The sequence below is a fragment of the Bidens hawaiensis genome, unplaced genomic scaffold, assembly GCF_021521415.1.
Source record: "Bidens hawaiensis isolate Kalapana, Puna unplaced genomic scaffold, B.hawaiensis_p1.1 tig00035461_1, whole genome shotgun sequence".
Classification (NCBI taxonomy): Eukaryota; Viridiplantae; Streptophyta; class Magnoliopsida; order Asterales; family Asteraceae; genus Bidens; species Bidens hawaiensis.
In genome coordinates, this window is record NW_027496164.1 from 1 (window position 1) to 25,256 (window position 25,256).

At 35.4% G+C, this 25,256-nt stretch overlaps 2 protein-coding genes and 1 pseudogene across 2 annotated transcripts; 1 reads left to right on the top strand and 2 right to left on the bottom strand.

The window, feature by feature from the left end:
- Positions 1-4,147: 4,147 nt before the first annotated feature.
- On the bottom strand, positions 4,148-6,341 carry LOC143587335 (putative polyamine oxidase 5 pseudogene; annotated as a pseudogene).
- A 4,439-nt stretch (positions 6,342-10,780) lies between these two features.
- On the top strand, positions 10,781-16,834 carry LOC143587334 (uncharacterized). The gene is made up of 6 exons (XM_077068652.1): positions 10,781-10,954; positions 11,035-11,221; positions 15,054-15,243; positions 15,322-15,525; positions 15,603-15,890; positions 15,988-16,834. Exons 1-6 carry the CDS (start codon positions 10,781-10,783, stop codon positions 16,832-16,834), a joined length of 1,890 nt encoding a protein of 629 aa, XP_076924767.1.
- Positions 16,835-16,985: 151 nt separating this feature from the next.
- On the bottom strand, positions 16,986-21,115 carry LOC143587333 (beta-galactosidase-like). The gene is made up of 14 exons (XM_077068651.1): positions 21,040-21,115; positions 20,822-20,965; positions 20,254-20,342; positions 20,055-20,160; positions 19,568-19,655; positions 19,372-19,490; positions 19,102-19,266; positions 18,837-19,009; positions 18,629-18,738; positions 18,418-18,527; positions 18,225-18,335; positions 17,986-18,096; positions 17,258-17,463; positions 16,986-17,177 (listed from the first exon to the last, which is right to left on the bottom strand). Exons 1-14 carry the CDS (start codon positions 21,094-21,096, stop codon positions 17,069-17,071), a joined length of 1,698 nt encoding a protein of 565 aa, XP_076924766.1. The 5' UTR covers positions 21,097-21,115; the 3' UTR covers positions 16,986-17,068.
- Between the last annotated feature and the right edge of the window lie 4,141 nt (positions 21,116-25,256).

Sequence of the window (25,256 nt, forward strand, 5' to 3'; positions counted from 1 at the left end):
ATCGATATGAGATTTACATTATAGATCAACCTTTGGGTCCTCACTAAATACCCGTGGGAGATATTTTTATCCTACATCATGTAACAACATATGGTATCGATAAATATAATATGATATAATATAATAGCAACCGAGATTGATTGGTCACGAACATGAGACGAGGACTTATTATTTATTAGTCAATTAAGAGGGACTCAAGATTTTGACTAAGTGGCTTGATTAGGCTTCGATAACGATGCCTTGCCTTAATTCCATATAATTATTGCTAATTTAATATAATCACTTCACTAACTTCCAACTCTTTTACTATTAAAACAATGTTTTGCCACACCTCAACATTACCTATTATGTCCTACCTATTAATCAGTCAAAATAAGAGGATTAAAAATGCTACTCATCAAATATATAAAATATAAATTTTAATTTTTAAAAAAGTAAATCAGCTGGCTCGACAAGTCACAAGCTGACTTGAGCTCTTTACATATTGAGATCAAGTTTAACATTTCAGATCGTTATAACAAACGGAGCTGAGTTGACTCGTCTCATTTACAACCAAATAGAGTATTTATTTGTTCACGAAAAAAGCGGTCAATATATTTATATAATCACTATATATGGTTTGTCAATTTAACTTGAGATATTAAAAGACTTATGGGGACTAGCCAGGCTAGCATCCTACTATTCATATCCGTAATCTGTTAGTGATCTAATTAGTGTTATTTTACAGTCCATCTTACGTGTAATGTGTATCAAAATATGGTGAGGGTAGTGCCACGTATAAGAGAAAGCAACTTTGAGGTCTTAAATAACATTAATAAACTGGATCAATATGTGACATAAGATTCTTTATATTTTTTAAACAAAGCTTTTGAAGTCCTTAATTTATAAGACTGAAAGTTGGAAACCTACCCATCATATATATATATAATATATATATATATATATATATATATAATTTCTTTGAACGACTCCATTATAGATTTTTAAGGAATAATCAACTCCTTGCTTTAACTTTTTACTTTTAATGTGACCACTAATTATGAAATTACATAAAAAAATATGCACTATAGTTAGAGCAATATTTAGGTAGGGTTTCAAAAAGCATGATATATCAAAATAAATTATTCATAGCATTTAGAGTTGATTAATCATGATCACAAGTAATAATCAATAAATTTAGGGTTGCATGATAGGTACATGGAGAACAAATTAGCTTTAATTTTAATTTCAGTTTAGAAGTTTCTCTACATCAAGAAACGTCATGTACTTAAAATGTTATTATATATAGATGTGACATTTGTCTATGTATTTGGCACGGGTAAACATATCCATCACCAGTGGGTGAAGAGTCTTGATCAAGCGAATATACTTATTGTAATGGTTGAACGATTAAAAGTTACACGAGGCTATTAAAGTACGACATCACATGCCTTCCATTAAATTGAAAACTCCTTTGTCTTTGGCCTTATTATCTAACGAGTACATCATAACAAGTACCACCTTGTTGATAAACAAAGCTAGGACATATTAATAATTTGGTTGGTTAGACCAACCTTATGTCCTAGGTACAACCAATATAACTACTCATTTATAAAACAAGCATTCTAAATACCAACTCCAATTTTGACAAGTACTTAGATAAAAACAATCCACACAATACCTACACACAACATTCATCATATCACATGACTTATAGAGTAAAATTCTTAATTAGGATAAGCTATAGCTAGCATGCAATACTTAAAAGTATTAGCTCATATAATCTAAAGAAGAATCAAGTTGTTAGTTACTAATATAAAGTAGAAATATTAATAATGAAAATTGTACATTGTACATTTTGAATTCAAGAAGACACCCTAAGTGTCATGTGGACTCCAAGGATAAGACCTATTAGATTCCTCTCTCACTTTTTAAAAGCCATATGCTTTGATCATTAGGGTCCCTTAAAGCAAGGTTCATATGCCATTAGATAACATATAAAAATATTTAACTAATTAAAGCATATTAGATTATGGAAAGGGACATGCCCCTTCTGATTTTATTTATTTTTCAATAGTTAGTCTTTTACCGGTTATAAGACATGCAATGTTTAGTTAGTAATGTAATTTGATTGAGAAATGCTCATCCTAAATGTATTAACAAAAGGTGACAACATACCATTAAGCGCGTGTTTATATTCTTATTAATAATGTTTAAAATGAATTAAAAATAATTGACATTAGGGTATGTAAAGATTTCACGCGAATGGGTCAAATTGAAATTGTAACTTGTTGTGATTCATGATATCGACAAACACTCAAATCTTCTTAGTTTGGTGGTATTATTTTCCATCAAACATGAAATTTCATGCGTTACAACAACGATAATACAACAATGTTCTCTCATTTATACGTGTTACAACGATTGCATTGTTAATTAGATATTAATTAGATATAATAAACAAAGTTACAGTTTCTGAAAATATTATGAAAATATAAGATTTATTTACATAAAGATACGGTTTTATTTTAAATATAAGCAATGAATTGGTAACAAAAGCGATAATAATGATGTTTGATTGGTGAACCGGGCCATGTTTGCTTTGCATAAACTTGTGCCACACTTAAGCCATTATTTGGAAAGTCAAGATTGATTGGCCAATGGGTGCATGACAACAAAGAGGTGCCTTTGGCAAAAAGTATTAACATGATAGTTTTTGTTTTCCTTTAATCATTCTTATCTTTTAAAAGTAAAGTAAGCCCTAGACATTATGGTTCAAAAGTTACCTATTTAGTGTTAGAATTGGTTGAATATGGATTTATGGGTATGCTATTTAAGTTAATTGTAATGTGTTCTTTTAATTTTAGAATCATAGTTCACTTATAGTTATAGCTTTAGCTTCGTGATTGCCAAGGGTTCACATGGAAGAATTCGATGTCTATGGTTCATCTTGGAAACCAGATGAATGAATGAAGTCGTTCTATTTGGTAGTTCAATATTCGTTGGAAATCGTCGTTCTAATTTCCAATCAAACGTGCACCATAAAATGTCGACGGATAGGGTTTGTAGCTTGATTAGGTGGTAGAATTTTGTGGTTCATGATGGTTGCTTTTCAAATACTTAGCAAACTTAGTAACACGGTATCTTTGATAAACGGTATCTTCCATTAAAAATGTAGCACGGTATCTGTTGATAAATGAATGCACACAACAGATAATGTATAAATGAAGAAAATACCTCTGTAACACACGTCAAATAGCTTCATTATTGTAATGAACTAAAACAAAATAAATTTAAAATTTTGAATAGTAGTTTTAGTAGTAACATTTTAGTCTTTGGCAACAAACCTACAAACAAGGAAGGTTACTTTGAGTTGGATATAAAGCTCTTATCTTGAAATTAACCCCAACAAATAACAAAGCAAGTGCAATTTAAGTTGCAAAACAATCCAATAGTCATAGAAAACAAACAATTATCTATAAATCTACAAAATAAGCTAAACTTATATTCTACAAATTCAAACGAAGGTGGTTTTTTGTTTTGTTGTTGTTTTTTTTCTTTTTTTTTTTGGGGGGGGGGGGGGGGGGGGGGGGTTGCATTATTGAAAGGTATCTATAGACTATAGTGTTCTAGTACAGGAGTAGATGTCCCAATGTATGTCTTCATGTGCATGAAATTGGACCTATCATGGGCAATGGGTCCTACACAAACCAATAAGTCTTAATTGCACTAAAAGATCAAGGTGTCCATGAGCATCTCTGCTTGTCTCATTACTTGGGACATTTGGTACCCAAAAGCCAAAAAAGGGTGTCTTATTAATAGTGTCAGATCTAGAATTTTATCAGGATATGCCTTGTCATTATAAACTGTTTTTGTTGATTTGAGTTATGTTCATGGAGTCATAAACATGGTCACAAAAACATAACTCAATGTCACAAACCAAATATATTTTATGTCACGTTGGTTAGTACGGTAATGGTGGTCCTGTAAGTAAGTCACAATCCAGTCATAAAAGAATAGATTTTTTATTGGATCCAAAGCTTTATTATAAACAAATCACTAATTAAACATATATTCAATGACAAAGATAACTCAAAACATAAAAAATAGCCAAGGAGCTCATCAAAGAGCATAGAATACTCAAAAGAAGCTTCTTGAAAATGTCCCCATCTCTCCCTTTCATTCCACAATATTGAGTATGATAAATCATTAGAGAAAAAAAAACTAGTGAATCTAATAATACAAACACACATACCTCTCATACATCATCAATACAATGATAGTGTTCAAGAAGCCTATTGGCTTCTCTAAGACCACTGAAATATGCACCATGAGTTGTAGAGTAATGAGTTTTATGTGTTGCTTCTCCCGCGAATAGAATTTGAAGTGGCGCTGATGATGAACCATCTGTTGACTCGAAAACCGTTGTGTTTGGCAACGGTTCAGCCAGTAAATCCATGTCAGCAACACTTGACCCGACTGCTATGTAACTATATGATCCCATAAACAGTGGATCACTCGCCCATACGAGTTTTCAAAACGTTATCAAACTTCACAGTTCTGTTATCTTTTTTATGCGAAAAAAAAGCTTGAAATAGTTGTGGAAACCTCATCAAGAATCACTTCATCCGAAAGCTCTTCTAGCTTAAGCGCTTCTTCACCAGCAAACCAAGACGATAACACGTTCGACTTCTTGTAAATCGGTTGCAAAGAAGCCGTCTTCCTGATCCACCATGGAATCTTTGGGTTCTTTACTTCATGATCCAATTTATGAAACACCATTGCAAGAACGGAAACCGATAATTCGGAACATCAAGATTAACCTCAGGACTTAGTTTCAAGAACAGCTTGTTAACAACACCAAATCCTAATCTTGAAATTGCTTCAATTTTGTAATCAGGAAGTGAAGGATTGAACTTGAACTTAAACGCACTCGAATCTTCTTTCGCGTCGTTAAAGATTCCTGCTTTAAGAACCCCTAATGAAACTGTGATAATAACATGATCTGCTGACATACTTGTACCATCAAGAAAGTGAATCTTTACTGGTCTTAAACTTGAACTTGAACTTGAACCACCCATTACACTTTCAGGCTGCCACTCAATATTATTCACTTTCTTGTTTAACTGAATGACCCCACATGGTAAAACAGATGCTAATGATTGTATAATACTTGAATAGCCTTTAGCAATGGTGAGTTCTTCACCAGGGAACATAACATACTCACTTTCTGCTAAGTAATCAAGATTATGCAAGTCATTAGCAGCTGTATAAGTCCTTTGTGTGTTTTCATGCATTGCAAATATTGCTTCATCTAAGGACTTCTTATTCCACCCCTTAAATCCATCCAAATCCTCAACTTCTTTTCTTGGTTCCATTTTCCAATAACATTCAAGACCTTTATTTAAAAAAGATCCAACACTTGTAATATTAATATTGATATCATTTTCAATTCCATTTCCTATTGTTTTCTTTTTCCCTGTGCAAAATCCATTAAATTGTTAAAAAGATTTGAGATTGGATCAACAAGTGATGGATTCAACACATACCCATTCTCAGCAATGGTGGTTGGATCATCAAGAAACCCATCCATGCATTCCCATGGTTGTTCTGATTCCAAAGAGTTGATTTCTTGAGCAATCTTGTGAACTGGGCTGCCTTTAATTCCATGGATCCAAGTGGCACCCATCTCAACTCTATCACCACCAAACTCTGAGGTGGAAATCCTACCACCAATTCTATTTCCACCTTCAACAACACAAAGCTCAAATGCACCCTTTGTAGCACCAGATTTATAGAGCTTGTTTGCAGCTGTTAAGCCTGCCATTCCTGCCCCTATTATCACTATTCTTGGCTTCTTTATAACCATTTTGGCAATAAATAGTTATAAAAGTTGTGGGCTTTTGATAAAGATAAGATCTTTTGTGAAAAAGATTTGGATTTGAGCTTATGGTGCCATGAATGTATGAGTAATTTATGGGTGTTCAAGAAAGATTGATTTTTTTTTTTTTTTTGTAAAAAAGATTGTGGATTTGAGCTTATGGTGTCATGAATGTATGAATAACTTATCGGTGTTCAAGAAAGATTGATTTTTTTGTAGAAAGGTTGTGGATTTGAGCTTATGGTGCCATGAATATATATGAATAACTTATGGGTTTTCAAGAAAGATTGATTTTTTTTGTAGAAAAGATTGCAAGACTTCAATAAAGATTGTGGATTTGAGCTTATGGTGCCATGAATATATGAATAAGTTGTGGGTTTTCAAGAAAGATTAAAATTTTGCAGAAAAGATTTGAGCTTGAGTGTTATCACTTTCTTTGTTTTTGAGTGAAAGAACCAAGAGTGTGTGTGGGTATCTTAAAAGGGGGGATAAAGTTTAAAATAACTTAATGTACTTTGAGAAGCTCGTGGGGGTTATGAGTATTGTGTGCACCTAATTGATTCCACTATTTATAAATAAACGATATGAATAATCTTAATAATCAAACTTATACTTTATGACATATATAATATAGTGTTAAAAATGTTGTATAGGCAATATTAATATTAACACTTCCTAAGTATTAAACTGTTTTGGCTTATGTAAGTTTTGATCAAAACTTATTCGAGTCAATTAGATCACCACTTCAATCTAAATACGCGATGGCTTATTTTATACATACTTTATATTTTACTGGGAAATAACTATCGTATGTGCCTAATTGATTATGTTATCTTATCAATAATCTATATTAGCCATCATTAAACTTATTTTAACATGATATGTGATCATTTCAAGTTTTAAAATGTTACATCTTAACAACCCAAATTAAAAAACAATACTTAAGGTCTTATAAACATCAATATGTATTGTGTACTTGTGTGCATGACTAATACTTAAAATATTTTTTGTTGTCTTATTCGGATTTTATTGTGTATGCAACAACCTTTATTGTGCATACATCAACTCATATATAAAAAATAAAAAGTATTAAATGTGGATGTCACCAATCTAATCAATATCTTTTATTAGCATTGCATAACATCACATGCATATTAAAGTTATGTATTGTAAATGTATACAATTTTGTTTATACCAAATTCTGCTAAATATATGCATAAATATGAGGTCCATTGAAAACAAAATAATAGCTCACATCATTCTATAATGCAAAGAAAACTAAAATATTATAGTATTATACTATTCATTCATTCATTCATATATTCAAACATATTTTGAGTTTGTGGCGTAACTTGCTGTACGAATCTTTTATATAAACTATTTCTTGATATAATCAACTACATACTTGGTAACATGTGCATGAATAGTCTTAATATAAATCTATAATATATATAGCTGACATGTCTAGACATTATCAAAAAGATATACAATTATTTTAAGATTTTCATAAGCTTGATTTTGTTCCCTGGATATGTTTTCTGTTTGAAATTTGCCACCAAGTGTATCCAAATTTGCACCCACAGACCACAGTTACAGCAAGATCCTGACATGTATACAACAACTGTAGGGAATGCATGACTGTATTGAAGAAGCGTGTATCGACTTACTTGTATACGATCAACGTTCCTCGGGTACGAGTGTGCCATATCACCGATGGTTTTCCGAGATGCGAGTTCTTCCACCTACAAAACGAACAGCACCGTGAGCTTACCCCTCAGAAAGGGACAGAGGGGTCCTCTTTGGGGTAACCCTCCGGTGTGAGAATCAGGTATTGTAGGAGAAGATAATCAGGATGTAAAAATGAGTAAAGGACTTAGAATATATTTTCTTGCCTCCCTTTGCACTGTTGAGGTGGTGTGGTATTTATAGTATTAGGGTTTCCAATGATTGGGCTCAGGCCCAATTAGGGCCTTTTTGGCCTCCTCCTATTGCTTCGCGCCACGTGTACTTAGGACACCTGGTGCTTTTTCATTGATTATTCTCTGACCAAGGTATTTCACCTGACCCATGTGCCATCACGTGGTGGCACATGGGCTTTGCTGAGTTGTCCACCCTTCATTGGCAGCTGTCAACATCAGCACATTCTTTATTCCTTAAAAGATACCTTCTGGAAGGTTGCCTGATGAGTACAATCATGGTTGTCCTTATCCTGATTTGGATTAGACTATTGTCTCATTTGTTGTGTGTCGCTTACGAGCGGCCTTTATGCGCCTATCCCGGGGATGCGCAAGGTCTTCTCTTTATTCTCACAGATGTTTCATGCGCTTGCGCGTATGTGATATGCGCCACGCGCAGATGTTTCATGCGCTTGCGCATAGGTTTTGGCTTTGTGTCTTCATATGACATCCTGATTTCAAGCCTCTTGTCTATATCTTGTGGGTTGACCCGCCCCGCTCGATGTTAAGGCGGGTGCATATCCCTTCATGTATCAACTTTGTTTTGAGGCCAAAAAACAATTTTATTTTTTAATACATAATTAATTATCCAACTAAACACTGGATTACGGCTGTAAATGCATGCATAAAACTTAGATAATTTGTTTTTATTATCTTTTATATAGTAAGTAATTACCAAGTCACATTTGATGTGTTTAATATTTAATATGGTATAACTATCAATCAAAAGGATTAGGATAAACTCAATTTAAGTGAGATCATATATGATGGTGGAATGTGGAATGGGATAAAACTTCTTGATTATTATTTAGTTTCACAATTACATAATGCAAATAACTTTTACATCCACTATTATTTTTCTTTAATTCAAATTACACTATAAAACTGAACATTTTTATCTTTTATTTGAGTATAATAGTAGTATTTTCTAAAGAGTGTTGAACTAAGGATGTACAATCGTATGTCAAGAATTTTTCCAAGCGCGCCTAACTTTATCGACCACCCATAACACAACGAATTTATCCCATATTAAAGTGGCCGTGCTTGGATTTTTTTTGTTGAAACAAAAAGAATTAGACATTCTACCCGTTAATTGTTGATACACGTGACACATCTTGGTTGTTTTTCAGCTTCTTCGGATTTCGCTCCTTTTTAGAATAACTACCTTAAAAGTTTATAATACACGTGTAAAACAGGTTGTTCCATATATAATCAATTTATGTAACATATTTGAAGCAAAACATAGAATGATTTTACAATGTTATTTAATTGAAATTGATTTTAGAAACAGCTGTATATGTTATATTGCAAGCTAGTAACCAGTGCAAGAGTGAACTATAGGTGTTAGATGATGGTGTTGGGGTCAATAATAGGATGATGATGCCTCTCAAGTCTCACCAAACTGGCACATGTGAATCCAATAAAATATGGTCCACCACTATGAATGGTCTTTATTTTTCTAGAGACCCCTAGTTATGATCCAAATATAACACAAACTTCTATATATGGTAACTTATACTTTTACATTATATTTTTCACTTTGTTATGGCCATTAAATGTTGCTTATCAAGTCTTGTGGTTAACTTGTAAAGTACTAAATGTGGGCTAAGGTTTTATTGATTAGATTGAAAGTTATGTATGAACATTGTATATCTTAGGCCTTTAAAAAATTTAAGCTTTCGTATCAGTTAATATGAAACTGAGATATATGGTTTTCACGCTTTAGTTTTGACGGTATTAAGTCAAGCAATTGGTTACACTTTTAAATTCTCTGCATCAAAACTGGCCAAATTTATAACACGAAACCAAACCGAATAAAGTGTTAGGTATTAAATAGTAGAGGGACTGAAGTGTAAGTGATTAATAGTTTAGGGTTATATTCATAATATATAACCCTAACATATATATAACCCTAAACTGTTAATGATTTACACTTCAATCCCTCTACCATTTAATACCTAACATAAAGTATTGCAAACATCTTTTATCGCTTACTAAACCATCGAAAGAAGTAATATTAGCCGCGTTTAGATTGATATGAACTTTTAAAACTATGTGATGTAGACAATAAAAAATAACACTGCAAAACTAAAGAACAAATTTATAAAACAATGTTACACCCTAACATGTTACTATTAGTCTATTATTGTTTTTCAGGGTTGTTCATAAATTAAGTAGGACGAGCTTGAGCTTTGCTCGAATTTCGAACTAAGCTGAAAATTTGTGCTCAAGCTTGGTTCAGACTTCAGATTCGCTCAGTTTAAAAAAAATGGTTCGCCTCAATTTCTGCTTAGTTTGACACAGTTAGATTGTTTGAGCTTGTAACTTGTAAGTAGAGGTGCACAAATTAGGTTTTTTTAATAACCTACTCTGTTTTTGGTCAACAAAGCCAAGAACCGGATCTAGTATGAACCAATTCCAAGTATGCAGTGGTGATTGGCGAAGCTTGGACGAGAATGTCCGGTGTGTGTGTGCGTGGGGGGGGCTCAAAATGTATATAAAATTTCATAAACGAGGGGGCGGGGGGTCGGGCTCAAATTTTCGACCGAAAACAAATAAATTTACACTACATATTAACATTTCCGGGCAAAAAACGAGTAAATTTCCATTGCTGCGCAAAACAAACAGCGGTGACCCTCACTAACCTTCGCCCATGCAAGTATGGTCAGGTTTTTGACCTTTACCAATTAGGCCGGGTTTTTATCATTTTTTGGTTCGTTCGGTTACAGTTTTGACTGGGTAGAGCAGGAACAGGTTCCAGTGGTTCCGGTTCCTTTTTCCCTGAGGAACCATAAACATAAACCGATCTATACCCTACGCCGGGTCGGCTCTAGGGCTTATTTTGTAAATTGGACTTTAAGTGTTTTAAGTTAGATCCATCAGCCCAACTCATTTAACAAAATCTCTTAATTTTGGCGCGAATAATATCATTTCAGTCACCGTTATCAGTTTTCCGTTCACGCCGATGTCCAAGTCGCCGGAGATCACCGCCGTATTCACGAGACTCGCGTACGGAGCTGAAGACCAATCGAATGATGTATTAATTGAATCTCTGAATCAATTACTCAACTTGAACGAAGTACCTAGGGTTAGGGTTTTGGACACTGCGTTATCTTTGATGTGCTTCACGGCACCACAGGTAAACTTCAATTGAACTTATTATTATTAATGTGTTTAATTGGGATTTAGTTTAAATTTTATTGGCTTGTGGTTGATTAGGTGTTTGGATCGTTGGTTGAGTGTTCGGTGAATACAATCGTGTCGGTTTTATGTTCGTTGGTGGATTGTAAGGTGTTAAGGTTTGGTAAAGCGGAGGTTTTAAGAGTCGGTAGCTCGGTTTCAGGTGGTGAGTGTTTGGTGGTGATGGAGGCTTGTGGTGATGTTTTGAGGAAAGTAAATGATCATGGTGAGGTTATTATATTTTTCGTTTAGTTGATTACCAATAGTTAGGTGTGTGTGTGGGTCAATTTGGTTCGGTTTTGGGCTGAAACCCAACCAAAACCGAAATGTCAGCTTTCGAATTTTTGAAAAACGCTTGGTTTCCGCTTTTTCGGTTTTTGGTTTGGGTTATGCTTCGGTTTTTTCGGTTTTGGCCTAAAACCGAGCCAAAAATTGAAATGTCGGTTTTTGAGTTTCTGAAAACCGTTCGGTTTTGTTTTTTTTTCGGTTTTTGGTTTGGTTTCGGCTTTTCATTTTTGGATTAAAACCAATCCAAAAACCGAAATGTCGGTTTTCGAGTTTTTGAAAAGCGTTTGGTTTCAGTTTTTCAGTTTCAGTTCTATGATTTAGGTTCGGTTTTACCATTTGGGCTTGCAAATTTTGGGGCGAAATAAAAGTTGCCTAATAATAATGAATTTGGGTCTGATCATTTTGTTAGTTAATAGTTAATTGATTTCATACACTTGGGGTTACCTAGACGCAGTGGTAGGGGGCATACCTAGGGGGGAGAGGATTTGCATAGGAGGTGATTTTTAATGGACACATTGGTAAGGCTAACGATGGTTTTCAAGCCGTACATGGGGGTTTCGGTTTTGGTGATAGGAATGAGACCGGAACAGATCTTCTAGAGTTTGCGGTGGCACATGACCTAGGTATTATAAATTCTTATTTTAGGAAACAAGATTCTCATTTAATCACTTTTAGCAGTGGCGGACGCGACACGCAAATTGACTACCTTTTGATGAGGCAAGGAGACCGACGTTGGTGGAAGGACTGCAAAGTCATACCTGGGGAGGTAGTTGTGACTCAACATCGACTACTAGTGACAGATATAGCCTTCAGAAATAAACTGACTGTTCGAGAGAAGAAAGGTACACCGAGAATTCGATGGGGAAATTTGAAGGACGAAAATCTCCTACTGTTTAAGGATAAACTCATACTGCATACGCGGGCTCGACTAAATGGGGACTCAACTCATATATGGGAAGCTATGGAGACAAAGATCATCCAAGTAGCAAAGGAGACTCTCGGGGTCACAACAGGAAAGACAAGTGGGCATAAGGAGTCTTGGTGGTGGAATGACGCAGTGCAAGACAAGATAAGGGACAAACAAGGATGTTTTAGGGAGCTAATGAGGTGCACGAATGAGGAGGAGCGAGTGGAATTGAGGGACAACTACAAAACGGCCAAGATAGAGGCGAAGAAGGCAGTGGCGGAAGCAAAGAAGGCGGCCTTTAAACGGATGTATGAAAGTCTACAAACAAAAGAGGGGGAACAAGCTATGTTTAAGATTGCCAAAGCCAGGGAGCGTAGAAGGCAAGATCTAGGACCGGTGAAGTTCATAAAGGATACAGATGGGCATGTACTGGTCAAGGAGCAGGACATCAAGCTAAGATGGCAAACCTACTTCCACAATCTTTTTAACAATGGGAGAGCTTACCAAGAAGAACATGACAACACAAACTTTCAACGACAACAATCGAATAACTGCTACTGCCGACGGATCACACGAGAAGAGGTGAAGGATGCACTGAGGAGGATGGGAAGGTCTAAGGCGGTTGGCCCAGACAACATACCCATCGAGGTGTGGAAGTGTCTGGGGGAGGAAGGAGTCATGTGGTTAACTACTCTGTTCAATAGTATTCTCAAATCAGGTAAGATGCCAGACCAGTGGAGGAGCAGCGTTGTAGTTCCTATCTATAAGAACAAAGGAGACGCCCAATGTTGTGGTAACTACCGAGGAATCAAACTACTAAGTCATACTATGAAGCTATGGGAAAGAGTGATTGAGGTTAGACTTAGACGAGAAACTCAGGTTACGGTCAACCAATTTGGCTTCATGCCGGGGCGTTCCACCACAGAGGCAATACACCTTATAAGAAGATTAATGGAAAAGTATAGGGAGAAGAAGCGTGATCTACATATGGTGTTTATTGACCTAGAAAAGGCCTACGACAGTGTGCCACGACAGGTGCTCTGGGAGTGCTTGGAGGGTAGAAGAGTGCCCAGGAAATACATAGAGATAATTATGGATATGTATACCAGGAGTGAAACAAGTGTCCGTGCGCCAGTGGGGGATACTGATTTCTTTCCTGTAGAGGTAGGTCTTCACCAGGGGTCAGCGTTGAGCCCGTTTCTCTTTGCAGTAGTCTTGGATGAGCTGTCAAAGTCGATTCAGGGGACTCTCCCGTGGTGCATGATGTTCGCAGACGATATTGTGTTACTTGCTGAGAAAAAACAAGATCTAAACATGAGGCTTGAGGAGTGGCGAACAACCTTAGAGACAAAAGGTTTAAAGATTAGCCGATCTAAGACGGAGTACCTCCACTGTGATTTTGGTGGGATAAACGACAATGAAGACGCACAGATCACAATTGAAGGGCAGGTGGTCCCACAGGTAACGAAGTTCAAGTATTTAGGATCTTTTGTACAGAGCGATGGGGAATTAGACAGTGATGTGACCCACCGAGTTCAGGTAGGATGGTGTAGATGGAAAGCAGCCACAGGTATATTGTGCGACAAGAGTTTCCCGACTAAACTAAAGGGAAAATTCTATAGGGTGGCAGTTAGACCTGCAATGCTATATGGAACAGATTGTTGGGCCATCAAGAAGGCACAAGTGCGGAAGATGGAGGTAGCAGAAATGAGAATGCTACGTTGGATGTGTGGGCACACAAGGCTAGACCGAATAAGAAACGTTGTGTTTCGCGAGAGATTAGGGGTGGCGAACATAGCAGACAAGATAAGAGAGTGGAGATTGAGATGGTTTGGACATGTAAAGAGAAGACTGACGACGAATCCTGTTAGATCCGTAGACAACATTACTATAGAGGGGAGGAGGGGTAGAGGACGACCGAAATTGACTTGGGATGAGAGGATTAGGCATGATTTGATAGACCTAAACCTCTCCGAGGACATGGTTGAGGATAGGAATTCGTGGAGAAGTAGAATTAAAGTTAAGGATTTTTAGAGAGAATTGAATACCTTAGGGCTTAGACTTAACTTATTTAGGTCACATACCATAATGGTATTTCCCTTACATATATTATTATTATTATAATTATTATTAGCTTTTATATAGCTGTTAAACTGTGATCTTATTATTAATATTATTATAATTAGCAGTAGTTTTTATATAGCTGTTAAACTTTGATTTCCTTTATTTTGCTTCATACACATGTACTTAGAGCCGAGGGTCTCTCTGGAAGCCACCTCTTTATTCCTTTGGATAGAGGTACGGTGTGCCTACATCCCACCCTTCCCAGACCCTACTTATAGCTTTGCTGTCGGTGGGATTTTACTGGGTATGATTGATTGATTGATATATATACACTTGGGGTTAAGTATTCAGGTTAAACCATTATAAATTGCTTAAAAATTAAAATTAAAAAAAAAATCTATAAGTTTGGTTCGGTTTTTTGGTTCTAGTCACACGCAAAACCGAAACAGAAGTGAAAGTTCAGTTTTCACGAAAACATGTATCTAAACCATCAGTTTTTGTTTCATTTCAGTTTTTTCGGTTTCATGCACACCTTTACCAGTTGTCTTTCATAAATCATAATACTTTCTAAATACAAAATTGGTACATATTTTGTTAGTAATTATTACCAGTTATCTTTCATGTTGCAGTACTTGTTATAGAACTATTGTAGGTTTAAAATGTTTGTGATGGTAATGCTGCTATTAGGTAAAGATAGAATCTACTAATCTATGGCAGTTTTATAATCCAAAATATCATGTCTGACTTTAATATAGTCAAAAAATCACTGTTTATTAGATTGGTTTTTCATGTTTTGAAGGAATGCTTTCTTGTTTATTACTCTATGCTGTTTTAAGAATGGCTGCAATGACAACTCAGTTCGGATACACGACACAACTTACTCCGATTCTCAATGTTCAGCGAACTGAAGAAATAATTTCTGCACTTTCAAAGTTGGTGTGCTATATGCCAAAAGAAATTAATCTTGAGAACCAAGAGTTACAAATGAGGTGTGCATTATTATAACAATTAAAATTGTCAAATGAAAATTATTATTATACTTACTTTCTATTTGTTTCATTTTGCAGGTTAACATTATGGTATCTTGACCCTCAAAACCTTGTGAAAGATGTATCACAAATACTGCTGGATGCTATTAGAAGACCTTTTATTTGTCTGCATGAAGAACTTTATGAAAATATTGAATGGCGATCAATAATCATTTGTTTAGCATTTTCTCCATTAATGTTAATTGAAACCAGGGCTTTGTTACATCGTTGGTTTCTGCTAACGTGAGTACCTCTTGACCATAGTTTAAGTTTTGCAAAACTTAGTGCTCGCTAAACTTAAGAGTTGATTATCATAACAGGGGACTAGCTTCGGTGTTAGAGCTTGAAGTTGAATTTGTTTCAATGGTGTTAGATGTACTTTCAAGACCAATGCGGTGGGGTTTATCTGCAGAAATAGGATCAAAGTTGCCATTTTCATATGCTTACTTTTATTTCAAGCATCAGTTATTCAGAATCTTGGCTCGACCCTTGTCACGTGATCGGTTTATTGAGCTGGTTCATAATATAGAAAAAAGTGTTTCTAGTTCCAAGAGGAAACTTAAATATGTTGCAACAACAGCTTCAATGGTGGATCACAAATCAACATGGTACGTGCCATTGGCAGATTACAATGATAATTTGATTTTTAACTAAATTTGGTATCTTTTTAACTCAAAATTATATTTTTATTCTTTTACTGAACAGGGCAATAGCAATGAACTTCCCAGATTGGTTTTATTTTGCTGCAATATTACTCACCGGAGCTGGTTTTAGTGACGGTAATAAATGCGCAGTAAGTGAGGTTAATCAACCGCTGACATCATCCCTTTCAGTTAATGCAGCTCGGTATGTTTCATGGATTCTTGATCCTATCGATGAATCAGTTTGTGGTTTATTGGCTGAAAAGTTTGAAGGATTGTCAAGGGCATTAACCGATAGGCATTTGAGTTCATATGAACATAAAAAGCTCAAGAAGCCGAAGGCTAACACATGTCAAAGTCAGACTATTCGGTTATGGCTGGAGGAGTTAGAAGATGCGAAAACAGTTGATATTAAGAATAATGTGATGTTCAGAAGGGTTATTTTAGGAATGTTGATTGGGTGCTCGGATGGTATAACTGAAGATAGATATGAATTGCTTCTTCATTATGTTGCAACTGGTACGCTTCTTCGGTCAACAGAAAGTCAACATGCTGGATTAAAACATAAAAGATGGAATCATGAATCTGTTGATAAATGCAGTCGAAAGGTACAAGTTGAAGGCGCTTGTATTGTTTTCAATTTAACTGATATAGCAGAAAAGATTTCTGATTCGCTATTTGAAACCCAAGAGACTGCAGTTGACTTTATTTGCAAAGTCAAACTAAAAGTTGTCGGATATCTCCTTAAATGTGTCAAAAGGCTGCTACAGTTTGAAACCGACGAAAACAACGATATCTTATTCAAGGATCTACACAGAAGAATGTTGCGGTGGAGACATCAAGGACAAGATGTTTTTCATGGTTACAAAGATCTCGATGATACAATTAATATTATCGCTAGTAAGTTTTGATCGTTATTATAGAAAACAGAAATTGACTGTTAGATGATATGATATCCAAAAATAAACTTGTTACAATGCATCACTTTTTGTGTTCATACACTCTAATGAAACTATACTAAATTTCTAACTGGCCAATATGGCAAGTGATATGCCTTTACATAGTAACCAATACCTTTATTTCATCTTTACTTTTATGTACTAAACCTATGAAACTCACTAAAAACTTTAACCAATTATTATTATTCAAGTTGTTCTTTGGACCAAAGTTATCCAGTCTGGGTTGCCTCCCAATTCCTCAAAAATAACCAAAAAGTTACCCGTCGGTCTCAACCATGAGCGCGGAACATGAGACCTGAAATCAGATCAAAGCTTGTTTACATTTTATGCAATTAGTTTTAACAAACATTAGAGAAGATAGAGCTGATATCTCACCATCTTTGAGACGGGTCGCCACAATAATTGTTGCATTTGTTCTCATTATAAATCCCAGTGTAACTGCATTTATCGCAGTTACCACGGGCTTTGTTTGCGGGCCAGTATCTCCCGACGCCCTCACCATTGACCCATATTTGACCTTTTCCCATGCCATTCATGTCTAAAGCTAGTGGTTCGTCTCCTTTTGGAGCGTTAAATGTAGTCTAAAAGTAAAAAAAATCAATGTTAGGATATTTTGATGCTAGATTTTAGCTCCATTGTTCAAGGGGTTAGCAATAACCGAACCGTTAACCGAAACCGGATCGAAACCCAATGAAACTAAACCGGAATTAACCAAAAATCTGTTACCGGTTTTTTTTCTGTACCCTCAGTTAACCGAAATTAATTGAACCGAGCCATTCATATTTTCATATATTTCTAGCTTTTATACCTCCATTTCACATATTTCATGTTTTATACGTTGATTTTACGTATTTCATGTTTTATACCTCCATTTCATGTATTTCTATGCAAAAATTTTAGCCTAAGTTTGGTTTTGGTTATTAACCGGAATCAACTTAACCAAACCAAAAACCGACAAATTAACCGAATAAACTGAACTGATTAACCAAAACCGATTGGTTAATAAAATAGATTAACCAATGACTGTTTTCGGTTTTAGTTGAGGCTAATAAGCGAACCGAACTGTGCACACCCCTAGGTCAAATGTTAAACAAGAAAATTACCTTGTACCAAGTAAGAGGTTGTTTTTGAGCCACAAAGGTTCCTTGTAGCCACTCGACGGATGAACTTCCATCAACTGTATGTAGACTTAAAGTTTCACCCTTTAAACCAACCTGCCATCATAAAAAAATCACTTTATTACATTTTAATTATAAGTTATAACACCCTGCAACTTTTTTTTATCAAAAATAATATTAATATAAATGTATTTATACAAGGGTTTATAAGTTAATAAACCAACCTTGTAAGACCATTGTTGCTTTGTCAAGTCTCTTGTACCTTCATTTAGACCTTTCATAGTAATTGGACCTAGAATCCCTACATTGTAGTTCTCGAAGTGTGTGCCGACGTTCTAAAACGGTGATTAAATAATTTAGTTAAATGTTTTTATATGTTGATATACATATACAAAAAGAAAAGGTGCAACAACTAACCTCAAGGCCCACAGAAACACTTAGCATAGAGATCTTGTTAACGCCTGTTCTCAACTTAACATTTTGACTAAACGTTAATTTCGGGTTTTTTAGTGATCCCCAGACTGTTCCTGTAATATGACCAAACAAGATGTGATAATTTCAACGCAAACCCGTCTTGACCCATTACACGAACCGACGGGCCAGCCTGCTTATGAAAAGTGAGATTTACCTGCGAGTTGGTTGTTGATAAAGACATGCAAAGCATGCCCTGCTGACATAACTGTCAGCACGGGAAGCTGTCCGTTTGTCAAAAACTGTTCGTTTGGCGATATATTTATTCTGTAAAATCGAAAAAAATACAAAACACTTAGATATTATTAACAATATAATAATAATAATAACAATAATAATAATAACAACAAATCATTAATACTCACTCTGTAAGGTACCACAAGTAATCAGAGGCATCTCTAGTTACATTTAACTGCTCGTACAGCCCCGACATTGCAAATGTATCACCGCCATCAGAAGACGGAGCTTCTTCATCATACGATTGCCAGTCAAAAGTTGCAACGGTTGTCATCTTTTTCTGTGTGCTTGGAGCTTTAACCTACAAATTAATCAGCCCAATATCATGACAGTTTTAGTGTTTCGAAAGTTGATATTATGCAATTTAGAAGGGTAAAAGGGTAATTTTCTTACCTTTGCAGTGTTGAAAACTTCATCTTTGCAGTCATGAAGATTGCTAATAGACCAAGGAGGAAGGTCATATTGGGTATTTCCAAATGTTATTTTGGTTGAAGTTTGCGGGTCGAAGTTTGAGAGAAACGCTGCACAGCCCCCGGACTTTGGTTGAAATACATGTATCTGTAACGGGCCCGTTTGGGTTGACCGGTCATAAGTAAGCGGGTTGAATTTACTGCCACTATAAATACAATATTTTTGACTATTTGACTAAACTAGTTAACTAACCTCTTGATTATTTCCAGGATAGGTAACAGTAGGATAAGCTGAGACTAAAGCCGGTTCAGTTAGTTTTATCGCTGTGTGTAAATCCCTTAAATGCCCCCATTTCGGTTCATTTGGTAATCCTGAAACATTACACTGATAAGCCAACATTTCTAGGTGAAAATATGCATCTATGATATATATATATATATATATATACCATATTCATCAATAGGAGCATCATAATCATAACTAGTTGTGATGAATAGACCGCCAGCTGTCCGGCCGAAATTTGTTCCTCCATGGTACTAAAGCCACCATTAAAATATAAATGTTATTAGTAAACTAGCAAATTAATACATTTAAATTATTATTTTAAATAGAAACCAACTTAAAGCTTATAATAATTTAGCAACCAGCCCTCATTTAAACTCATTTTACATGTGAATTGACATGGCATTGTGGATTTATATAAGATGCCACATAGGCAAAAGTGCATGCCTTGAAAAAATTTAAAATAAATTTATTTGCAAGTTTAAAAAATACCTTCTTTTTAAAATATATTTTTTTGTAAAATTAGCAAAAAGAAATTGATATCGTTGAACGTGTCACTTGTTGCTGCAATCCGTTAATTGTTTTTCTTTTAGTTGCTAAAATTGGAAAATAAATTTTTTTTTCGTGGCGATATAACTTATATGGTGACATACCATATAATAGTTGACAAAAGAACCATTATTCTGTATGAATCTTGCTACTGCATATGCAATATCTTCTACAGGTCTAGTAGGAACCGGTCCACCAAATTCCGTGAACCTTAAATAACAAAGATTAACAACCATTAAAAAGACAATTATAACATTTAAGTGAACATAATTAGAATTTAAAAGTGAGATATACATGACTTACCAGCCAGTCCAAAGCTCTGTAAACATTTTAGGTTTGTAAGGCTTGTTTGGAGTGAATTTTTCACAGTAAAAACCATTACATGTATCAATCTGTCATGTAATCAACATGTACAACCAAATAATATTATAACAAGCTTCATGGGTTGTAACATGTGCAAAGTTAGCGGTACCGAATGCATAAAGCTAGAAAACATGCATGGATAGTGACATCATATTTGTATACATACATTGGCGCATCCAGGATTTTGAATAAGGTATGCATGAATATAACATATCTAAACTTTTATGACACAAAATTAAAAGAGCCACTTAAAAAGAATTTGTTTCACACAATAAAGTGATAAACAAATAGGAAAGCAACATTATTACAATGAATCATCTCAACGTGTAATATCCTATTCGGTGATTGAGTAAAAATGATATTTTTTGCGTTTTGAAAAGAAATATGATCTTATAAAATTTAGAAGAATTTATATCAAAGTTTTAAAATTTTTATGAGGATATATATATGAAATTGCCCCGTTGTACTTTTACAAATAAAGCATTTATTTATATAAGTAAATGCTCACCATCGGATCAGGGGCATCTTCTTGTTTGCACATGATCCAAGGGACACCGGTTCCTAGACCAGCAGCCATTTGGGCTGCCCATTTAGTGTAAGCTTTTCCCGGTGCACCGGTATCCCATTCAACGGGCCCGTACTCGTTTTCTATCTGAAAACACAACCAAAATTCATATGAAGTAATATTTTAACTTAAGTCAGATAAACTAAGGTCAAAAGTCAAACCTGAGACATGATAATTGGACCTCCTTGAGGTTCAAATAGCCCCTCTGACTTCATCATGGTGACTATTTTCTTTGTAAATCTTCTTTATAATGATAAAAAACAATTAAAAATATTAACAAAGTTAGATTCTTGTATTAAGTTATTTGACTAAACTTTCATAATGCTAATTGCTAACCTTGAAAGGTTCATTATCGGTTCTGAATGACATACCGGGTAGATACTTAAGCCAAACAGGGAATCCCCTGAATCCAAAACAGAGTATAGTTAGGTATATTCATCTCTAAATGACAAAGCCAGATACTTTTATTTTATCACTTTTTATATTAAGATTGCTACACTTCATTTTAGTCAACGTTGAAATAGACTTTCATAATGTGCGTATACTTATGCGGAAAACCGATACTATAAAAGTGCAAATTGTGATGCAAACATGAGAGGTTTGATGTGCTACCCCGAAATTCCATTCGGCACAAACGTAAGGGCCGATTCGTAAGTTAACATAGAGACCTTCTTCTTGTATCAGTTTTATGAACTTCACCAAATCATACCTCCCTTCAAAGTTGTACTGGAAACATAAACATAATAATAATAATAATAATAATAATAATAATAATAAATGCATAAATTGGTACTTTTGAAATTGATTTTGTACCTTCCCTGGAGATGGTTCATGCCCATTCCAAAATACATAAGTTTGTATGACATCTAAGCCTCCATCTTTAGCCTTTTTTATAAGATCAGGCCACATCTGCACACACACACACACAACAAATTTCAAGAAAGTTATATGGGATAATCAAAATTAGGACCAAAATAATCCAAAAGATTTGAAAGCAAAAGAAACCCATGTAAAAAGATATGAAATTTAACATATTTTGGGGCATTAAAGACCAAAAGCACCAAAATTTATTGAAAATAAAAGAAACCCATATGAGAAAAAACTAAAAATTTCATTTTTCACACACAAAGACTCCTAACAAACAAAACAAAATGGCTTTAATTCAATAATCAAGCTCAAGAATCATTCAAATTATGCAAAACAGAGAAACCCACATGAAAAAAAATATAATCTTTGATGGAGCATTAAAAAAAAAGAAAAAAAAAACTTGAGCATAGTGAAATACCTCAGGGGTGCTTCTTGGGTAATGAATAGAACCAGACATAAGGATTCTTCTTCTGCCATTGATGATAATGGCTTTATCATCATAAAATACAGTTGCTTTAATGGAGGAGCATACACAAGAAAATATAATTAGTAAAAATAGTATCTTGTTTCTGGGCATTCTCCACGTTCTTGAATATTACTTTTCCCTTTACTTTAAAATTATTAAAAGTTTCAAAGAAAGAAACTTGTTTTTGTTTTTATTTCGACAGAATTACAAATTTTGTCCTTTAAAATAAGACGAATTACGGTTCGTGTCCTTTTCTAAGTTTCCTTGCAGGCGGTGTACTTAAACTTTTTTTTCCTACAAGTTTTGTCCTTTACGCTAACTGGGTTAGAAAAAGTCAGTTAAATCCCATCACGTGAGGTGCATGTGAGGGTAGTTTTGTCCTTTCATATATCTCTGCAACTAAACCCTTTATCAGTCTTCCCCCTCCCTTTCAATCGATTCAATTCCCGGCGATTAAAAACCCTCGTATCCGACTCGACTCAACAACCCGACAGTTAATACCTTAAATTGCACATCATTCTCAAAACTTAAACACGTAAGATGGATGATCCTCCTCCTCCTCGATTCTACATTCGTGAAGCTGATGAATAATCAAATGCTGATGCGTTTTATGGTAAGTTAAAACTTTAGGGTTTATAATTGGGTTTATTTAACTAACAGCTGTTTAATCTTGTTTGTGTAGTAAATAATCCACATTTGTTCACGATCAAGATGCACCATGGTGGCAGTTTCACTAAATTTCCTGGACGGGTTTATAACAGAGCCGTTGTCCATTTTGTTGACATGCTAGATATTGACAAGTTTTCAGTTCACGAGCTTGATCGAATCTTGCTTGAATTATCCTATCCTACAGATAAGGTTAGATTCTACCATTATGTAGTACCGGGTTCAGAATTGGATTGGGGGCTTAGAGCTTTGGGAAGTGACGATGATGTTAGGGGATTTGCTAAGTATATTGGAGCTTTTAATCAGTTAATGAATGTGTATGTTGAGCATGAGTTCACCTCTGTACACACATACTTCTGCTCAACCTCAAAGTTTACCATTGAAGAGATAACAAATGAGGAGTTTCTTGCAAGTGAGGTCGTACTAGATAAAGCAAACTCAGTTAAGAAAAGGTTGTTGTTGGAATGGCAAGATAGCACAAATGAGGTTGTTGTTCAAAAGGTAGTTGTGGAACAAGACAAACAGGATGCAAATGTGAATGTTCAAGAAGAGAATAATGTTGGTGTTGTTGAACAACAAGACCAGATTGATATATGTCATGAGGATCCAGAATTTGACCCTATGTTTAGAGAGGATGCTTTTGGTGTGCAACCTACAAATGAGGTGGAGATTGATTACAATGGTGATGTAGATGGAGGTGGGGATGGAGGTGGATATGGTGTGCAGCCTACAAATGAGGTGGATATGGATTACAATGGAGGTGGGGATGGAGGTGGGGATGAAGATAGTGAAGATTCTTCAATTTCAGATGAAGAAAGTGGAGATGAGTCTTCAAGTTCAGATGAAAGTGGAACTGATGATAGTAGGGATTCTAACTATGAAATGAGAGATGAGAGTTCTGATGATGATGAACATTTAGAGGGTTGTCCAGTTAAGAAACCAAAGAATGTGAAGAAATCTAAGAACAAAAAGAAATCTAAAAATGTTAAGAAAACTAGGGATGGTGATGAAGATTCAGAAAGTGATTCAGATAGTGACTTCAACTATGAAGATGGTGAAACACATGATGTAGATGTAGATATGAGGGATTTCAGACTGCATACTGATTTTGAAGTTGAACAGCAGGATGCAAATTGTAGTTTAGAGGTTTTGGACATAGAAATGGATGATGTGATGTTGGATAATGATAGGATGTATAATGAGAAACAAAGAAATGAGGGGGACATGGATTATCTTTTCCATGTGGGACAAGTTTTTGGTACAAAAGCAGAGGTGAAGGATATGATCAAGGCACATGCAGTTGAAACAAGAAGACAAATTAGGATAAGAAAAGATGATTTGGTAAGGGTCAGGGCTGTGTGTGAAGGAGATATGGAAGATGGGTCCCACATGCAGGGGGTTGGATCTAGCAGTGCTAATAAAGATGAGGGACCAATCCAGAAAAGTATTGGGGGTAGGGGAAAAAGGAAAGACCCACTTGCTATTAGATGCCCTTGGGTACTGTTGTTGTCATACCAAAAGAGAACAACTTCATGAAAAATTACAAGGTTGATAAATGAACATAAATGCCTTCAATCTAGGGAAATTTATGCTTGCACAGCCGGGTTCCTCTCAAACCATTTGGTTACTGATCTTCAAGATGACCCAAAGGTGAAAGTTAAATCCATCAAAGAAAGGTTTCAAAGGAGGTTTGAAGTTGGTGTGTCTAAGATGAAAGCTTATAGGGCAAAGTGTTGGCCAGGGAACATATAATTGGAAATTTCAGAGGCCAATATGGGTTATTGAGGGATTATATTGAAGAGTTGAAGAGGACTAATCCAGATACAACAGTGAAGCTTGAATTAGAAGAATGCTCAGATCCAACATCTGAGACAAGACAATCCAAGAGGATATACATCTGTTTGGGGTCTTTGAAAAAGGGGTTCAAAGCAATAGGTAGGGATCTGTTGGGACTGGATGGGGCTTTCCTTAAAAGTGCTTGGCCTGGTCAACTTTTAACAGCAGTTGCTCTAGATCCAAACAATGGATACTACCCTGTTGCATATGCTGTAGTTGAAGCTGAATCATTGAACTCTTGGGAATGGTTCTTGGAATGCCTTGGTGATGACTTGGATATAAACAACAGATCCAAGTTTACCTTTATGAGTGACAGGCAAAAGGGTCTTATACAGGATGTAGATAAGTTGTTTCCTTCTGCAGAGCATAGGTTTTGTGTGAGGCACATTGAAGATAACCTAAGATCACTCTTCAAAGGAAAGCTTTTAAGGGATGCTCTTTGGAAGCTGGCTAGATGTACATCACCTACACAATATGAGAGAGAGATGAACAACCTAAAAAACTTGAACAAAAGGTGTCATCTTTGGGTATCTAAGATCCCAC